This window comes from Pseudopipra pipra, chromosome 20 (assembly GCF_036250125.1).
Source record: "Pseudopipra pipra isolate bDixPip1 chromosome 20, bDixPip1.hap1, whole genome shotgun sequence".
NCBI lineage: Eukaryota > Metazoa > Chordata > Aves > Passeriformes > Pipridae > Pseudopipra > Pseudopipra pipra.
In genome coordinates this window covers 2,771,333-2,789,921 of record NC_087568.1, presented here as the reverse complement: position 1 = coordinate 2,789,921, position 18,589 = coordinate 2,771,333, and the positions used below count along the sequence as shown (strand labels likewise).

Below are 18,589 nucleotides of genomic sequence, written 5' to 3'. Positions count from 1 at the left end.
TTTCTCCTTAACTTGTGAGAAGCTCTCACTGACTTGAGGCATCTGGTTTGAGCAAGGCAGGAGGGGCTCTGAAAAGCATGTTCAAAGTACTGTAAAATTTTGCTTTCTGATCAGTTTTTTTAGGAGCATTTTCTGGCTGATGAGAACAATGAAGGGTAAAAAATAGCCACGTGCTTCTAATTCCCTATTGCCTATGGGAACAGTGTGGTGTTAGGAGTTACCTGCAGTGCTTCCTACTTCACAGGCAGTGCTGAGCCTGTGCCTGGGCTCTTGGATGTGGTGGCTGGCACAGATTGGAACTGGGAAGCCACGGGATGAGGAACAGCAGCACCAGAGGACCAAACACCACGCAGAAATGTTTGCTGTCCTTGCTGCGCTCGAGATTTTTAAGGTAATTTAATTTAATTCTTTCTCTCCCCCACAGGGAGTCTCTAGTCCAAATGCAGCTGCAAAGTCCCCAAATAACTGGATATAAATAGCAGAGCCATTGACCTCCTCCCAAATCACATAAGCCTGGAATGCTGGTATTTTCCACTCCGTGGCTGGGGAGGGAGTGGGCATGTGTGTACATGTACCTGATATCCAGCCCCAGACGGATCTGGGGCCACCAGGCATTTGCTGCACAACGCGTCAGCAGCTGGTGCTGCAGTGTTTTATGTGCTACCCAGCAGTGAAACACAGCACGTTCAGGGCTCAGGGAGGTGAAGTTCCAGGGTGCACTCCCAGAAAACTCCATGGAAAGGGGTATTTTAACAGAGGACAAACCCCTTTGCCCCCTGCAAGATGTGGTTCAACGGTGAGGATCTCGTTACCCCCCCCCAAGGGACATCCTGGAGATGGGTTTCTCAAGATATGCTCTTCCCCACAGTTGTGTCTCGCTGCATCCCATCTGGAATATGCTAAATGAAGAGTGTCTGCCTTCGCTGTGACTCACAGATGTGCTGTTCATGGATCCAGCCACGCTCCCACGCAGCCCCATCCTTCCAGGCTTCTCCCACACATCCCCATCCCAGCGCTCGTGGCTGGGTCCAACTGAGGCTGGGAAAGGCTCGTGCCAGCCTGAGGAGGCATCAGTAAGACCCTCTCCTATGTGGTCTAGTGTACAACAGCCCAGTCACTCGTGGTAGAAATTCAAGTCGTTCGAGGCACAAATTTGGCCTGGAATAGATTAAAAAAGGGTTTATGAGGACGTGAGAAACAACGTGACATTGCAAGAGGCAGCTAAACATGTGGCTCGTTTAAGAAGAAGGGCTGCAAAGCATTTAATTTTCCATGGGGAATGGTTAGAGGGACAGAACAAGGAAAGAAGGGGCTAAATACCAGGGAAAGAGGCAAATGCATAGACGCTAATAAATTGGCCACAAAGTAATTCCAGCCAGAAGTCAGAAAAGGTTTTCTAAGCAGTAAAGGAGTAAGGATACGAAATTTAGTTTTTAGGTGTTTAATTACTCATATATTTATGAAGGCACCTGGGGACCCACAAACTCCTGCCAGTCCCTTGTCCCTGTTTTCTTGACTGGGTACATGAGTTGATCATGGGGTCACAGATCCCCAACTGGGATCAAGGCAAATTTAAACAAGAAATGAGAGAAATGGCCCCAGTTTCAAGCTCTCCCTCCATACTTAGGGCTTTCCCACCAACTCCCTATCCAGAAGGAGTTGCCTTCCCCCAGTCCCCTCCAACCAAACCATGTTGTCCCACCACAAGCTCATCTTCATGTCATGTTGGGAGCTGAATTTCAAACTCTGCTGTCACCAGAAGATGATGAGGAATGACTGGATCACAGCAAGTGTGTTTGTTTTAGCATTCCGGGTGAAAAGGGCTGAGAAGCACTAAAATTATATCCAATGCCAAAGGAATGGTTCAGAAGTGTTTGCACAAAACAAGATTAGCACCAGCTATTGCCATGGCAGGTATGTTGGTGCTATGAGGAATCAGTGCACCTGAACTATTTGTTTACATGCTAGAGGGCTTTTTTTTTTTTTTTTTCAGTCTTTGTTTTCATTATTCCTGCTCAATTAGATGGGACATTTAGAAGTTGCTACTCTGTATTGCTTCTACCTCCAGGCTGTTGGTGTTTGCTCAGAAAGTTGCTCACAGCTGCTCGAACCCTGATGGACGATTTGTTGCTGCAGCTCAAATCACCCCCTGAGGAATGTACAAAAGGAGCCAAATTCACCTCGGGTTTGGCCTCCCTCAAAACACACACGGGTTAATGTGGCTGGGGTAGTGTGAATAATCACAGCAACTAAATGAGTAAATTAATAAAACTCAGCTTGTCCAGTTGGCCAACAGAATGCAAAATACTGGTAAGGGATACAGATACTCTCCTTTAACCATTTCCCCCTGTTTCTTAATTCAGAGAATGATCTTTTCCATAGAAAGCTGTGTGCAACCTGATGACTGAATAAATCCTCAAAATTTAACGGAAAAAGGTCAGTATCATTTGTGTTGTACCCCAAGTGAGCTGAGGAAGCAGGTAAGAAGGATGTGCTTTTTATTTGTAATGGGTCACTCAAGTCCAGAACTGTACTGCTGAGTAGAGCAAATCACTTAAAAAACTTCAGGGTAAAAAGGGATCAAATGTCTTAATGTGACAATTCTTTATAATCACATGCCAGGAGAACAGCAAAGGTGAGATCTCATCATCAATGTTTGCACTATGTATCCATATATAAGAAGAAGGTTAGATATGTAAATCTCTAACTATAGACACAGATGTGAGCAATTGATGGTCTTTAGAACAAATCTGTATTTCTAAAAAGCCAATCAGGCTAATTAAAATCATGTTTCCTCAGACTACACCTGTTGGGGGAAATATCAAGGGAGAACCAGGGCTTTATCTGCAACTCATGCCTGTGTAGGGAAATTGTATTTGACAAGCTGGTTTCTAAGAATGTTCCTACAAAAGAGGGAGATGAAAGGCCCTTAAAAATCACAGTGCTGCCTCTGCTGTTCCCACACCAGCATCAAAGTGCTGCTTCCCGTGCTTGGACCGGGCTTTGAGGATATTCCCCTGCTTTAATGATCAAGCTGCAGAGACAGCTCTTGCACTGATAATGACCCTTGATTAAGATGTTTGTTTAGGTCGTTGTGTTTTCTTTCTCCTCTAAGGCTGGTTTTTGGGTGCAGAGCGTGACAGTGTGGGCACCGCCAGCGAATGAGAGGCATTTTTCTGGTGCTGGAACGGGGGGGTCCCCACTTAAAAACTTCGTGTAAAATAGACCTGCGACACAGAGCTAGGAGAGAGAGAGGAGAGTGAAATCTTTACACTTGCATGTAACTATGTGAAATCATGTTATGATCTTGGAGATATATAGATATATATATATATAAACATGCAAAAGGCCATGGAGCTGGGGAAGGGGCTGGAGCACCAGGAACAGCTGAGGGAGCTGGGAGGGCTCAGCCTGGAGAGAAGGAGGTTCAGGGGGGAACCTTCTCGCTCTCTGCAACTCCCTGACAGGAGTTTGGAGCCAGGTGGGGGTCAGGCTCTGCTCCCAGGTAACAGGGGACAGGATGAGAGGAAACGGCCTCAAGTTGCACCACTGGAGGTTTAGATTGGACATCAGGGAAAAATTCTTCACTGAAGGGAGGGTCAGGTGTTTATAGTTCTCAGTTCCAGCAGCCCTGGGCAGTTCCCAATCCGCGCCCCCACATCCCTGAGGAGCAGGACCGGGACCAGCAGTGCTCTGTCCCGCCCTGGCGGCCGCCCGCGACACTGCACCCCCCCCCGGGCACCCGAGGGGATCGCGACCCGCATGGGAATTCCACGGGACACCCCTCCGAGCCCCGGATGGGAGAGGGGCGAGGCCGTGGCAGAACCGGGGAGAGGCTGAAGCGGGACTCGAACCCTGGTCCCCCAGGCGCCCTGGGCAGGATTCGAACCCGCGGCCCTCGGTCCCGCCCCCTTTTTCCTTCACGGGGCCGCTGGGCAGCACCACCACCACTGGGCGCCGCGCGCGTCCATGTGACGTCATCGCGCGCCGCGGCGTGACACGTCGGCGGCGGCAGCCCCGCGATCCGGATATGCCAAGATGGCGGCGGCGGCCGGTGCCGGGGCCGTGAGGGGCGGCGGGGCCCGCGCCCGCTGCTGAGGGGTCGCGGCCCGCGGGAGCTGCCAGGTACCGCCGGGGCGGAGGGAAGGGGCGCGCCGGGGCGTCTCGGGTGCTCTGCGTGAGGAGCGCCGGGCCTTGAGGTGCGATCACCGGGGGGCTCCGGGGCCCGCCCCGCCGTGCCTCAGGGTGGGCCTCGGGGCGGTCGCAGGGGGAGCCGGCGGGGCTCGCAGCCCCCCGCGGCTGGGGCGGGTGATGGTGCCGCAGGGAAGGGCGAAGGCGCTGCCGCAGTGGCGGCCGGGGGGGTTTTCCCGCAGGATCTGCGTGGCGGTGGGCTGTCTCGGTGGGACAGGGAGACGCCGCGGGGGTGCGAGGGGTGTTCAGGGGTGCGGGAGGGAGAAGATGCCCCCGATGTTTGCTGTCACGTACTCCCTGTGGGGACACGCGGCGCTTGTCCCAGCTCGGAGCTGTTTTTCCAAGCTGTCAGGTGCCACAGGTCCGAGCTCCGGTGCTGACTCAGGGAGCTGCTGGGGCAGCGAGCTGGTGGTCGGGGTCCTCTCGAAACGAACGGGAATGTTTTGTGCTGCTGCTGTGATTTTGGTTCCCAAACTGCTCTTTTCACGGGATCACAGCCTGGTTGAGGTTGGAAGGACTTTAAAACCCATCCAGTCCCCCCTCTTGCCATGGGCAGGAACACCTTCCACTAGCCCAGGTTGCTCCAAGCCCCGTCCAGCCTGGCCTTCGACACTTCCAGGGATGGGGCAGCTACAGCTTCTCTGGGACTTCCATCCCAGCCCCTCACCACCCTCACAGGGAAGAATTGCTTCCCAGTATCCCATCTAACCCTGCCCTCTGCCAGTTTAAAGCTTTTTCCCCTTGTCCTGTCCCTGCATTTTCACTGAGTGACATTTATAACCATTTAGGAGAAGGCCAGTAGGAAGCTGTCAGGGGTATTAAAGATGTAGAGTGTGTTCAGTCTGAGTGTCACCCACATGTGTGCAGATGTGCAGCTGTCTACATAAGAAAAGAATTCTGAAAAAACAGTGTCCCATTTGCTGCAAATCTCATTTTCCAGCTGTTGTTGTCGTTGAGGTTGCAGTGGGCTTTTTTAGTCACTTTATTCTCAGTAGGAATCTCTGCATGTGAACATGTTATTTATTATTTGGTTCATCATGTGTGTGAGAATGAGAATTAATATTACTCCTCTGTAATCTGCTTTGTGGACATACTTATTCTAAGAGTAATTTATTTAGCATATGTCCATTGGAGACAGGATTAAATTAATTCCTCCCAAATAAATTATTATATATGAAGCTATAGAGCTTTTCAGGTGAATTTTTTTATGGCCTTGTCTAGAGGTGTTTTTAATCTTTTTTTTTGTCTTTGGTAATGTGTTGGGGTTTTTTTTGGTGCTCCTGGAGACACCCTCTGCAATTGTTATTACTGGTGACTAATGTATAGCAGTCTGTTCTGCTTTATCAATTAATAAACCAGCTGAAGCAGAGATGGACTGCTTTAACTGGTGTAGTTATTTCTCATGTATAAATACCTTAAAATCAGCATTTCTGTTAATCCTGGGTGAGGGGCAGGGAGGGTCAGTAGCACTGAGTTGATATCTGTTGTTTAAATTACCTGACATGGGCATGTTCATTTTATTTGGACTCAATTCCTCCAATCTTGGGTGCTTTTACTACTGTGTGCAGTCTGTTAATATTAACTTTGCTTTTGAGGAAGCTGATCCCTCGTGTTGAACTTCTGTCATGCACAATCAGAGATCCTGTTGGAGGAATGGCAAGTTCTACCTTAAAGTAGAACTCAACACTTATTTTAATTAGCTAATTACTGGTGCTGGCTGTAACAAAAATGTGGTAAAGTATGAGGATTTTTTTTGTGTGTAAGACACTGCAAGGAGTGAAGTCCACATTAGAAGTTTTGAAGTGGGTATTTAAGTTGGCTTTTGTGCTCAGCTGTATTTCAGAAACAACTTTTCTGTGAAAGACAGAACTGCTTGGTAGATATCAATATTTTGTTCAGTGGAATTAGTGCTTTCCATCTGCCTTGGCATATGGTTTAATTAGCTTTTTTCCCCTCCCCGGTCCAAAGTATGTTACATAAACCCACAAGTTTATTTGGAGGGGAGAGAGGAGGTTTTGCAGTTTGGTTAATGCAGCAAAAAACACGATGAAAAAGAACTAGTGATGTCCAGAACAGCCTGGGGTTACTTCAGCTTGTGGAAATTGGGCTGAGTGTTTAGGCAGGGTTTCCTGGAAACATGGTTGGCAGTAAGTGTGGCCAGCTGGAAAACCTTCACCTCGGGATCATAACAGGAGAAAAGATTGCAAAGCTCTGAAACCTTTTTGTGAGCATTCCTTGGTGGAATTCAGCAGGCTCCAAAAAGAATGGTGAAGGCAAAGTAATGCAAATAATGCATGAAGCTAATGAAGCTTTGATGCTTCTGCTGAAGTCACTTCTGATTGTCTTTTCCATTTTGATAAAACACAACATTTTTTATATCTTAAGATACAGCTGTGGAATATATGGATATGGGGAGAAACTGAGAGACTCTGACTCTAAAAGAGGGTCCTGGATTATACACAGGGCTGTTGGAGGGGTTTTTCCTTAGGATATGTTGTACTGATGCCTGGTAGAGTCTGTGTAGGTCCTCCTGTGGTACTGTCAGTGTGCTTTTTATTGGATTTTTTTAGTTAAAATCTCTATAAAATACATGTAGTTACTCAGTGTTCACTCAATATGTATTTTTGATAACCAGAAACCAGAAGTGTTTTGCATTTGAACTTCTTTCTCACTATTAAAATTTTGGCTTGATTACAAGCATCTGACTTTTCTGGCTTCCCATTTTATTACTGTTACTGACAAGATGCTGAATCTTAAAAGAACTCCAACTAAAAATTGCACAGCTTTTGTCTGTCTTCTATAAAAATCTGGTATGGAGCAATTGCTGTGGGTACTTCACTCTACTTCACTAAACTATTGTGTACCATCAGAAAACAAAACTATTGCATGTTGCTAAAGCTTCACTGAGCTGCACTGGGCAAGTACTGAAGAATTCCTCTAGTTTTGTCAGCTTCCCTCTTCCCCACATTGTTAAGGGGTGATAAAATTGAAAAAGACACCCTGATGAATTGAGTGAGCTTCCTGTGTACCAGATTCCTGGCTGGCATTGTTTGGAGCTGGGGTTGAATTACTTCACCCTGAAATAGAGCTGTAACCCTGAGACTGTGCCAAAGTCCCTCTGATGTTAAAATGAGAACCTTCATTAATAGGTGAGGGGAGCTGATTGGTTTTTTATCCTTAAATGCAGTTTCACTATGCACCATTCATCCAGAAGAGACAATATTTGTGACGGAAATCCAATTGCCTTTCTCAAAATAAATAACACCAGTATCCTACACAACCTTGTCTTGATAAAACAGAAATGGACTGTGTTCTGTTGGGAGTGATAACATCTGGTGAATTCCTTCTTGGGGTGCTTCTCATCTTACCTGTGAAAAGCTCCATTCACATGGAGCACCAGTGCAGCAGAGCTGAAGATCATCTCTAATTGAATTAGAGTTAGATAATAACTTCTTATCTCCTCACAAGTGAATTAAGCAGGACATAGTGCTTGCAGGTTCTGTTGTAAGCTGGCTGCTGGTGCATATTTCTGCTTAAAACAAATTTTGGGGAATGTAACAGTATAATACCATTGGTGCTGTAACAGTCCAAGGGTTTAACACTGGAATAGGTCTGAACTGTGTTCAGTTACTCTTACATGAAGCTGGTTGTTAATACAGTTGATGAATGATGTGCATTGTTACCACACAGCATTAAACTTCATTAATACTGGAAATGCGAGTGGGAACACAATGGAAATACAAATGGAAGAAATACAATGTTGTGTGTTAATTTCTGCCACGTTCTGGAGAAAGGGGGGATATTTGTTCTAGAATAAAAATTGCTCAAGTGCTGCAGGTATTGTGAGAAAGGAGACTCACTTGTCATGTTTTACCTTAGCAGGGCAGGAGAAGAAATCCGTCTGCAGCATCCAGTGTGTCACGGCGTGACCCTGCGGGAGGCCACCATGCAGCAGCCCCCACAGCCTGTCCCGGCGGGAGCAGCGGCTCCTCCTCCCGCCGGCATCGCTCGGAACATGTACTGGAGGAACAGCCCCCTCAGCAAACGAGCCAACGCAGCAGCTGCCCCGGTGCAGCCCGTGACAGACCCCTTTGCCTTTGGCAGACAAACCCCACAGGGCCCCCCCTTAGATAATCCATCCAAGGGCAGCGTGCTGCCGTTCCCGCAGCCGGCCCTTGTGCATCCGTCACCCTCACGTGCAGGGGACAATCCCCATGGACCACACATGTCTTTACCAGCTCCCGTGTCTCAACCAGGAGTAAGTCCCAGTTCGTTTTCTAATGTTCCAGTTCCTTCTCCGTCCCCGGGGTATGTTATAAATAGTGCTGCGGAAGCGCATCCCAGCGCGGATCCCGGACTCCGTGGGCCTGCGGTGCCTCTGCATTATAACACGACAGCAGCAGTTGAAAATTCTTTCAGTGTGCATCCTGGAGTGGTGTCTGCATCAAACAAACCTGGAGGTAGACAGGATGTTGGCAGAGATCCAAATGACGTTCCTTCAGGACCCACCACGGCAGCGCTCTTCCCCCCACCGCCCCAGCAGCCTGTGTCCCAGTGGAGGCCTGGCCAAGGGAACCTGCAGTCTCCAGTTCGGAATTTTGTGCCCTACCCTGAGCTGTCTTCTCAGATTGACAGTCAGAACATTTCTCAGCCTTCTGGCGGCACTTCTCACCCTCCTCCACACACAAATGTACTGCAGGGTCCTGGACACCAAGGTATTCCACAAAATAGCGTACAAGCGCCTTTATCTGCTGGTTGTGAAAAGAATGGGAGAAATGGCTCTGCAAATAGTCATCACATGAACAGCATCCAGCCTGGAAGTGTGTTCAGGCAGAACACAGAAATGACTAACCCTTGGTTAAGTCAACCTTACCAGGAACAGTTTTACCCACAGCCACCCTTGCAAGACTCCAGTTTTGTCCCTCCCACAGCTCAGGAAAATAACCCCAAAAACCAGTCTCCAGCTATATCTGAAACATCAAATAGATCAATTCCCACTGATCGAGATTCAGGAACTCTCTCCATGTTTTTCAAAGGGGATGAGGCAGAAAATGAAGAAATACTTTCATCTGAAAAAAATTACATGATGGAGAAAACAGAGTTTGATGCTTGTCAGCCAAATTCGGCATCCCTGTATCACCAGCCAGTGCATCCTCAGCAGGTGGCAACTAATGTTCTCTCTCAGGCACCGGTCAGTACAGGTTCAGCCAGTGAGATGGTACAGAAAGGAATGGATGTCCAGTACTTCCCAAAAGTTGTGAGTCATCAGGAGGCACAGGCTGCGAAGCACACTCTGTTTGTTGGTGATGACAAGGCTCATGTAGGTGACACGGCTGCTGGGTCCCAGTATGAAAACGTGGAGAACCTGGAGTGCATTCAGAACCAAGAAGTGCTGCCCAGCGAACCACAGAACATCAGTGCTTCATCCCCTGCTGCTGGTCCCGATCCGTACAGGTACGGATCCTTCCCAGGTCAGATGCTTCCAAAGAATGCTGTTGTGAGCCATGCTGAAGGAGGACCAAACTTGGAGGCACCCGATTCATTACCTCATCCTGTCCGACCAGACAGCGTATCTTCCAACTACAGCAACATGAGCCATAGGAGCACTTCCAGCTCAGCACGGCCTCCGGAGCAAGTCGGTACGTTCATCCAGCAGGAAAGTGGGAAGCCTGATGAGGAATCCTCTGCCAGCTTCTTCAAACAGATTGACTCCTCCCCTCTGGGAGGGGACTCAGGTGAGCTAAACCTGAGCAAGAACTACCATGGGAATCTATCCCAGCCTCCAACTCCAAGCCCTCCTAAGCCTACTGGAGTGTTTCAGACAAGTGCAAATAGTTCTTTTGAACCTGTGAGATCCCATGGAGTTGGTATAAAACCTGCAGAGATCGACCAAGCGAAGATGGTGGTGGAATTGAGGGAGAACCACTCAAACCAAAAGAATATCAAGAAGAGCACAGCTGTGCCAGCTGCATCCCCAGGCAACCTTGAACAGCCGCCGGATAACCTGGAAACCATTTTCATGCCTCAGGTACATCCACTGCCTCTTGCAGGCTCTGGTGAAGCTGGGAATATGTTGCACTCTGGACCTGTTGTGGAAAACATACAATCAGTATCCGAGAGACGGTCCTCAACAAGAGCTCAGGGAGCAGTTAAGAAGTGTGATAGCCCAGCAACAACTTTGTGGGCTCATAATGAGTTACCCAATTTTGGGGGAAATGTGCTTCTGGCTCCTGCTGCTCCTGCAGTGTATGTACCTGCCAAACAGACTGTAGAAGTCATCCAGCCACCAGAAGAAGTTCTGTCTAATCAGCAGCCATGTAAACCAGGGACTATTGCTGTGCAGCATTCCCAGGATGGAAATATAACTTTTGAAAATCTTGAGAATCCTCCCAAAATGGGAGAAGAGGAGGCACTTCAGTCTCAGGCAAGTTCTGGTTATGCAAGTTTGTTGTCTTCTCCACCTACAGAGTCTTTGCAAAATCAACCTATCCTGATTGCTCAGCCTAATCAAAGCTATAACTTGGCTCAGCCAATTAATTTTTCTATTTCTCTATCTAATCAGCTAAGCAACAATGAAAACAATCAGCCAATGAAGGACTCTGGAGTTGGGGACAAGTCTGCAATGGGTCCCCAAACTTCACATGCTGGTGGGGAAAACATGGCATTACCTGTGATGCAAGTTGGATCTCTATTAGTTAATGCACTTCCAAATACTAATCTGTTAAAACATAATTTATTACAAAGCCCTGTTAATTCCTCTGATCCTGCTTCTAATCAACCTGCAAACTTGCTTATGAAAACTCCTCTTAATTTGGCTCCAGAAGGGCAAAAGAATGTTAATATGGAAGGTTTTGTTCCTGAATTTGCTAGCAAGCCAGGGTCTAACTCATCTGTTCCTCCTGGGACAAATCTTCCCAGTGCCAGTGGAAGTGCACTAGTGCCCCCTGTTAATTCCATAGGACAGGGTAATAATTCTGCAAACCACTCAAATTGCAAAGAAGAAGCTGCTGGAGTGCTCGACTTCACGGTGTCACGGACGTCGGAGAAGAGCAGCACGAGTAGTTCTGTCCAGGCGCACAACCAGCCTGGTGGTCCAGCACAGCAGGCAGCTGGTGGTGCTGCTCAGGTGCGCCCCGAGGTGCCTGACAAACAACATTTCTATCAACAGGTGACAAAAGATGTGCAGCATCAGGCTGCGTCAGACAGAGCTGCGCAGGGAGCGTTGCTACCCCAGCCACAAACACAAGCAGCTCAAACGCAGCAGCCAACGTCTGGGCAGGCCTCGGCTCCTCCAGACTCCCAGGTTTCCACAGGGACTAAAGCTGTGCAGCAGGGGGAGAACCAGGGGCTGGGTAACCATCCTCAGCCTGGGGGTCCCCAGGAGGCAGGTTCGGCTCAGCCGAGGTACAACCAGACGAGTCCTGGGAAGCCGGAACAGCCGCCGGGCGCTCCAGCTGCCACAGCCCCCTCTGCCTCCTCCAGTCAGTCAGGCACACCCAGCGTGCAGCAGGACCTGCAGCGTCCACCCCTGCCTCAGACTCCTCAGGATGCCTTTGGTCCCCCCCAGAACCCTTACTACTACTACAGACACCCTTATGATGCTTATCAGCCTCCGTATCCGCCGCCTTATCCTCCTGCAGACCCCAGGACAGCAGCTCACCTTTATTACATGGTAAATTTTTATTTTCCCCTTCCTCTCCCTTTAGTATGTGTTATTAATGTTCATCTTTGAATGATGACTTAGGACAGTCGTGTCATGATAAACATTCAAGAGAGCGTTCTCATTAAGTGTAGGGAGAATCCAGATGGCAGTAACAAAACTTACTTTGCAAAGATTATGAAAACAAAAGTAGTTGCTGATACCAGTTCCAGTTGGCACAGGTGTCAGTTCATAGCAATTTGTTTGGTTCTTTGGAAAAAGTTGGCAGTTTTTAAGTGTCTTGGCTGCCCAGGTGCCCAAATTTGGTTTCTCTCTGCCTGATGGTTTAGTAGAGTGGTTGAACTGCCCTTAGTCCAGACGTAATGGTTTTTTTCCTTAAGTTTTTGATATTAATGGACTGAAATATAATTTGCCACAACAGGTGTTGAAAGCTAAACTCTAGTTTATTGATCTGCCTCTCTTCAGGTATCCCAGTTGTGGTGTGTGTGGTGATTTGTTCGGTTTTAGCTTATTTTGGGAGGTGTGCAGCCTCTTCCCTTGAATGTGCCTCTGTTTTCCAGGAGGACAGCTACGGACAGTACGACCCCCGGTACCGACACTACGACAGCACCAGCACAGCTTACATGGAGCCTGGGAGCTACCGGTATCCCGAGCCGGAGCGTCCCAGCTCCAGAGCCAGCCACTGCTCCGACAGACCCTCTTCTAGGTATGCAATTCCTGAATTGAGTAAAGATCTGGGATACCCCGGAGCAGGGAGTGTGGTGATTCCTGTTGAAGTTTTATAGCACAAGGCACAGCAAGGAATTCAAACCCTCCTCGTGTGCTGCTGGAGGAACGGGCGGGATCAAACGCCGGGTCTGAAAGGGATAAAATTCCCCAGCCCTTTCTGTTGCCAAAGCCTCCTTGCTGCTTTCCTTCAGTTCCCTGGGGGTTGGTGGTGTTTCTGCCAGGCAGGAAGTCGCTGCCTTGGCCTCGATGCTGAGGTTTGTGCTGTGAAAGAGAAGTGCAGGCCATGGGTTTGCTAATCAATACTCATTTATTTTCTGGCTTGCACTTGAGCAGTGGCCACTCATGCTGTTAATAAATGGCACTTTTGCACATTGGTGTGGGATTTACCTTGGAAGGACTGTGGTAAGTGTGGCCTAATGATCCACAGTGTTTGAGGTGTCCAGAAGAGAGAGTGGTGAGTCAGGTGACAACATCCTGGTGCTGTGTCGGGTTCATTTGTCTGAGAATTCCCTCAGCTATGGATGAGCTTTCTCACAAATCTCCCAGCCTGTGGTCTGTGTAGGAAAGGAGCTGTGTGGGCATATTCCACCCACTGACTTCACTGCAGGTTTTGAATAGGAAAACTTAAATAAGAGGAAAATTTAAATAACAGGAAAAACTAAAAGCATTGATCTGTCTGATTATATGAAATAAAAAATTTGAGAGAGGGAAGCAGTGTGTTTAGATGCTACTTGAAAATGTTAAATAAAAGCAGAAATTAAATCTCTAGTCTTTCTCAAGCAAGAAGCAGCAAATTACCTTCCAGGGATTGCTGCTTTCTGATGATTATTGTATAAGTGATTTGTATGAACTTCAAAGTAGTGACAAAATGTCACTGTTATCTGCTGGGGAGGGGGTTCCATTTGTCCAACAGAGAAACTCCAGTTATCTGTCTGGAAATGATGAAACCCGTTGTAGTGTTTGTCTGTTGTTGGTAGTTCAATCATGGAGCAGGGATCAAATTAAAAATAAAACATTTTGCTTTCCACCTCCAGAAGATTATAGATGTATTTTGGTCTTGAGGAGCACGAAACGATGGCTGTAGCTCCATGTGATAACTTCTGTCATTTTATTAAGTGAATATAAGTGTACTGTGAGAATTTGTAATGAGATGATAACCCCTAGTAGCAGTTCCTGGTGTGTACTCTTCTTATGTAGTGTTTTTAGAAGAGGTTGAGGTTCTTGTACGTGGCATTGGCAGATCAAAGCCCGTTACCAGTAGCTGTGTTGGTGTTGTGTGTGGCTGCCAGTGCAGTCAGATGTGGGCTGTGGGGTGTCTGCAGGGCACCAGAGCTCTGTGTGGAACCTGCCCTTGATGTGCAGGATTGATGATACAGCCTTGTAAACTCTGTTTGGGGAAGGGACTGAGATCCCTCTGGAGGAGACTGGGAAGACTTGGTTGGGTGGATAAACCTGACCTGATAAGATCAGACCTCCTCCTCTGCAGAGTAAGTGCTGTGTTAGCAGCCTTCCCACACTCCTGGGAGGAGCATCCCTGACTTGCTTGGCCACTTTGGAGTTGGCACTGTCAGCTGTAGAGGAGCGTGAAAGTTCCCATCATCCCACACCAGCATTAAATATCTTTACCTCCTCTATGTGTGTGTGTGTGTGAACATGTGTGTTTGAGTGTACATACACCTGTGTGGGTACAAACATACATATATATGTACGTGTGTACATAACCTGTATGTGTACATTCATTTAACATTCATCTTCTGGCATTTCTCAGAAATTGTAGGTTGATGACTTAAAAATAGAATATAATTTTTCAAGTAATGGCCACATCTTTCTTTTCCCACCAGAAAAATTTTAATAATCTTTTTATATACAGCGACTCTTACTTTGATGTGTTGGTTTAGTTGGGTTCTTTTGCTTGTGCTGTTTGGACAATCAGCATTCTGACATGGGCTCTGTAAATGAGTATTTTCTTCACCACAGGAAGTATAACAAAACACTCCTAAAGTTGGAGGAGCTGTTATTTCATTAATTGTTTTATTATCAAATTCTCTGTTGAGACACTTCAAAGGATGCTAATTATAGCAGTAGTTTTTGTGATTAATTGTCTGTAAGTAATTAAACTTATCACCAGAACAGTTTACAAAGACACTAAATTATTGTGTAGTAAGGGCTGTCAGCTTCTCATGACACTCAACAATTTAGTGACATACTGGTTTGTAAAGTCTTAATTTTATGATGCCTTGATTTCCTGGAAATGCATTATTTTAAGTATGAAACTCCCTAATCAGTGTTGACATACAGCTCTTCCTATCTCCTGCTGACTTCAGAAGATATTAAAGGAGTAATAATAACTTTTTATACTTGTGTGCTTTCTTTCAGGCAAGGGTATTCAGAAGATTATTATGGAAAAAGTGGATGGGGTGATTATTATTCAGGCTATTACTCAAACTCCTATGATTATGGAGGTAAGTTGTCAAAATGAACTCTTATTTTTTTTCTGTAGAAAATGACAGGTTTAAACAATGATTTATGGGGAAGAGGAACTTTAAGATCAGAGAATTATTGTACTTTTCCATGTTAATACAACTGATATCCTTTCCACAGCCAGGAAGAATAAAACTATACTTGCTGAAAATTGATCTTTGGGCCCACTTCAGTTCATAATACCTGGCCATCCTTCCTGTATGTTTTTTATTCAGTAGCAGTAGTAAATAGAAGATAAAATTAGTGGGTTTTTTCCTCAGTACTAGCCTTTCCTTTGTGAAAACACACCATTCTAAGTGTAAAGAATAGTTTTGTTCAAAGTGTGGCAAGCCTGCCATTCTCTGGGGTGTGTCCCTGGTGTGTGACCTGCAGGCAGAGTTGTGAAGTGAATTTTAGGTGGGTGTGGAGAGAAGTTGAGTCATGACTGGCTTTCGGTTTTGTCCATCATTATCTCAGTGCTCACTGAGACACTCTGGCATTGGCAGGCTGAGGGTAATTGCTTGTCTAGTGCCTGGGAGGATTTTAAACAACATCTGTCCACATCCTGAGACATTTGGCATGAGGCTCTGCAGGCTGATCAGAAAGGTTCTGTGAGTGTCATAACAAATATTAGGATTGAGTTTTAAAGATGTCGATAAAGATCTGTCTGATGGTAAGCACTGTCCCTTCAAGAGTAGATAACTATAAGCACCATATTTCTCTGAAAGGGGTGATGTTGATTTTTTTGTTTGTTTTTTTTCTAACTAAAACACTTTGGCTTTGCTCTGTGCTTCAGGACCAAATCAGTATGTAATTAAATAGAAAATAATAGAAAAACGTTGTAGACAGCGGCTTCCAACACCTGAACCATTTCTTTTTCTTTCCTGAACCATTTCTTTTTCTTTCCTGAACCATTTCTTTTTCTTTCCTGAACCATTTCTTTTTCTTTTCCAAAGATCCAAGTCGCTGGGAACGGTACCCATCAGCTTATGACCCCAGGTACAGAGATCCCAGGAGTTATGACCAGAGGTATTGGTATGATGCTGAACACAACCCTTACCAGAAGAGAGAAGCATATCCATATGGCAGCAGGTTTGTCCATTCAATCCATGTTCTCTCAATGCTCTTTCCAGACCTGGGGCAGCACAAGGCTGAGTGTGTGTCTGAGAGGAGGTGGAGAATCTGGTTTCTTCAGGGTTGAGACTCCCATAGTCAAATGTTCCACCAGAAAATTAAGTTCCAACAGTAAATGTTAAGGCAAAGGCTGAGGTTCTGCTTGTGCACTGATAGAAATATTAGTTTATTTTCTGAAGATCTGCCCAAAGCCTTCAGAATTTATGAGTGATATGATGGTTGTATTGGGCATCAGAATTTCAGGGTATCATGCAGATTTATAAGTAAAATTCCCTCAACAGTCTCTGTAACAGACTATTAAAATGCAGTGTTACACATTGCACAGATATGTGTTGTTAGTCCTTTCTGCAGCTTTAACGGGTCATGGGGGAAAAACAGATGAGCTGTCACATCACTCTAAAGAAAGGATTTAAGGCAGCAGAACTTGTTTTCAGACCTGTTGAATGTTCTGTGGGTTTTCAGAACAGACTCTGAGTATGTTGTTGTTCTTGATCTGGAATATTCTGGATGAACTCTCAGTTTGTTTACTACAATAACAACCTCAGCCTAGGCAGTGATTTAAAGCCCTTCTGAAGTGAGGCACGGTTGCCCTGACAGTCCCTCCCCTCAGGGTGCCTGTGTTCATTTTTGGTTTGTTCTCCAGGAGCGACCGATACGAGGACAACTGGAGGTACGACCCCCGTTTCACCGGGAGCTTCGACGACGACTCGGAGCCCCACAGGGATCCCTACGGAGACGAGTTCGACCGGCGCAGCGTCCACAGCGAGCACTCCGGGCACAGCCTGCGCAGCTCCCGCAGCGTCCACAGCCACCAGAGCAGCTTCAGCTCCCGCTCCCAGCAAGTGAGTTTCAGCTGGACACGCCAGGTGTTGTTCCAGCTGAGTTTTTCTCTCTTTTTCACATTGCAAATGTGAAAATATTTCTGGGGTGTGTGTTTTGAAAACTTTTATTCTCTTAAGCTAAAGCTGGTTTTGAAATATAGTTTTGAACTTAATATTTGTCACAGTTGTCATGAGAACTTTAACCAAAATCACACACATACACAGCAATGGAAAATTTCCTCTACTGAGTCCATTTGCTGTTTGTGAGATCTTTGCCTTCCCTGTGCTTGGCTGTAGTGGACAGTGTGCCTGGCTTTGTGTCATGTTTTCCTCATCACAAGCATGAAATTGTTACTGAACTTGGGAGCTGTTAAAAGACTAACTTCATATTTGTATGATGTTATTTTGACCAAATCTAACTGATTACTCATCCACTTATGCCATGAGTACATTTACCTGAAAACCTCAGAGAATATTTGGCTAGTTTTTGAGGTACAGTCTTTGCCAGTGGAATGGGTCATTTTACCTGTAGTTTCATGTGTTGGTTTGTCGTGTTTCTTGGAAGTTTAGGTGGTTTTCCAGTCTGAACTCCAATTCATTTAGTAATATTGGAAGTAGTATAATATTGGAGATCGTTGAGTCATGAATCTTTAGGCACCTGAAGTCATTTAGGCATTTGTCAGGTTTAATGAGTTGAGATTTTTTTGTCTGTTACAGCAGAGGTGAACCTTGATTCTGACCCACAGTTGTTGATAACACAACTCCTATAATCTTACTTTTGACACAAGCACATAAAAATTCTCCTGAGAGAACTGAACATACTTAGATGTGAACAGATCAAATGGTTGTAAAAGCAGTAAGGGAGAGATATATTAATTCTTTTCTGTAGCATGTTGCTTCAGCACAGGGTGGCTTTCTCTAAGGCAGTGGTGCAGTAAGCCTGGTTTACAAACAGAATCAAAGCTGTCAGGGGGGATGCTCACAGTCTGCAGTCCTGCTTGCAGTGTTGCTTGCTCTGTGTAACCTCCTGCTCTCTAACACTCACTAATATGCTCTGTTTAGAGCCAGCTCTATAGGAGTAACCACGATCTAACGGCCAATGCCTATGAAACCACTGCCCAGGCAGTGTCCCTTCACACAGATTATCCCTATGGAGGATATGATGCCAGCTTTGATGGACAACAGCCTTTTCCAGATTATGGCTACCCGGCTGAAACTGGATGGGCAGCTGTGGAACAAGGTATGGGCACGCTGGGGAGGGAGGAGGGGAGGAACTGTGCCTGGGAGGGTCTCTACCAGTAGTACTTTGTGCTACTGGGAATATTTGTGGGGTATGAGATGCTTTGAGATGCCTCTCCTGTATTCAGTGAGCCTGTTAACAGGATAAAATGCTGTTTTACAGTGTATGTTCACATGAACAAAGTTTTATTTCCTTTTCAGTAAAGGCTAACTTGCTGCTGAAACCTGGGTGTATCACAGATCAGGAGTTCTAGACAGTGTTTGCTTTAAATACTGCAAACCTCCATTAGGTAGATTTTTAGGTACAGTGCTTGTGGTTCATTGGGAATGATAGAAATTTAACCTAAACTTCAGA

The 18,589-nt window shown here is 46.3% G+C and overlaps 1 protein-coding gene across 6 annotated transcripts in view; it reads left to right on the top strand.

The window, feature by feature from the left end:
- The first annotated feature begins 4,014 nt into the window (after window positions 1-4,014).
- The window catches only part of SEC16A (SEC16 homolog A, endoplasmic reticulum export factor), a 28,262-nt gene continuing 13,687 nt past the window's right edge, over window positions 4,015-18,589 (top strand). For 2 of the 6 annotated variants that reach the window (XM_064676708.1, XM_064676706.1), the window contains exons 1-8: window positions 4,016-4,125; window positions 8,074-10,615; window positions 11,360-11,863; window positions 12,412-12,557; window positions 14,957-15,042; window positions 15,997-16,132; window positions 16,818-17,016; window positions 18,058-18,235. In XM_064676708.1, the coding sequence (XP_064532778.1) occupies window positions 8,138-10,615; window positions 11,360-11,863; window positions 12,412-12,557; window positions 14,957-15,042; window positions 15,997-16,132; window positions 16,818-17,016; window positions 18,058-18,235 (3,727 nt within the window). In that variant the 5' untranslated portion in view covers window positions 4,016-4,125; window positions 8,074-8,137. Of the gene's footprint in view, window positions 4,126-8,070; window positions 11,864-12,411; window positions 12,558-14,956; window positions 15,043-15,996; window positions 16,133-16,817; window positions 17,017-18,057; window positions 18,236-18,589 lie in introns of all 6 variants that reach the window. The other 4 variants (XM_064676704.1, XM_064676702.1, XM_064676705.1 and 1 more) reach the window with 3 other exon arrangements.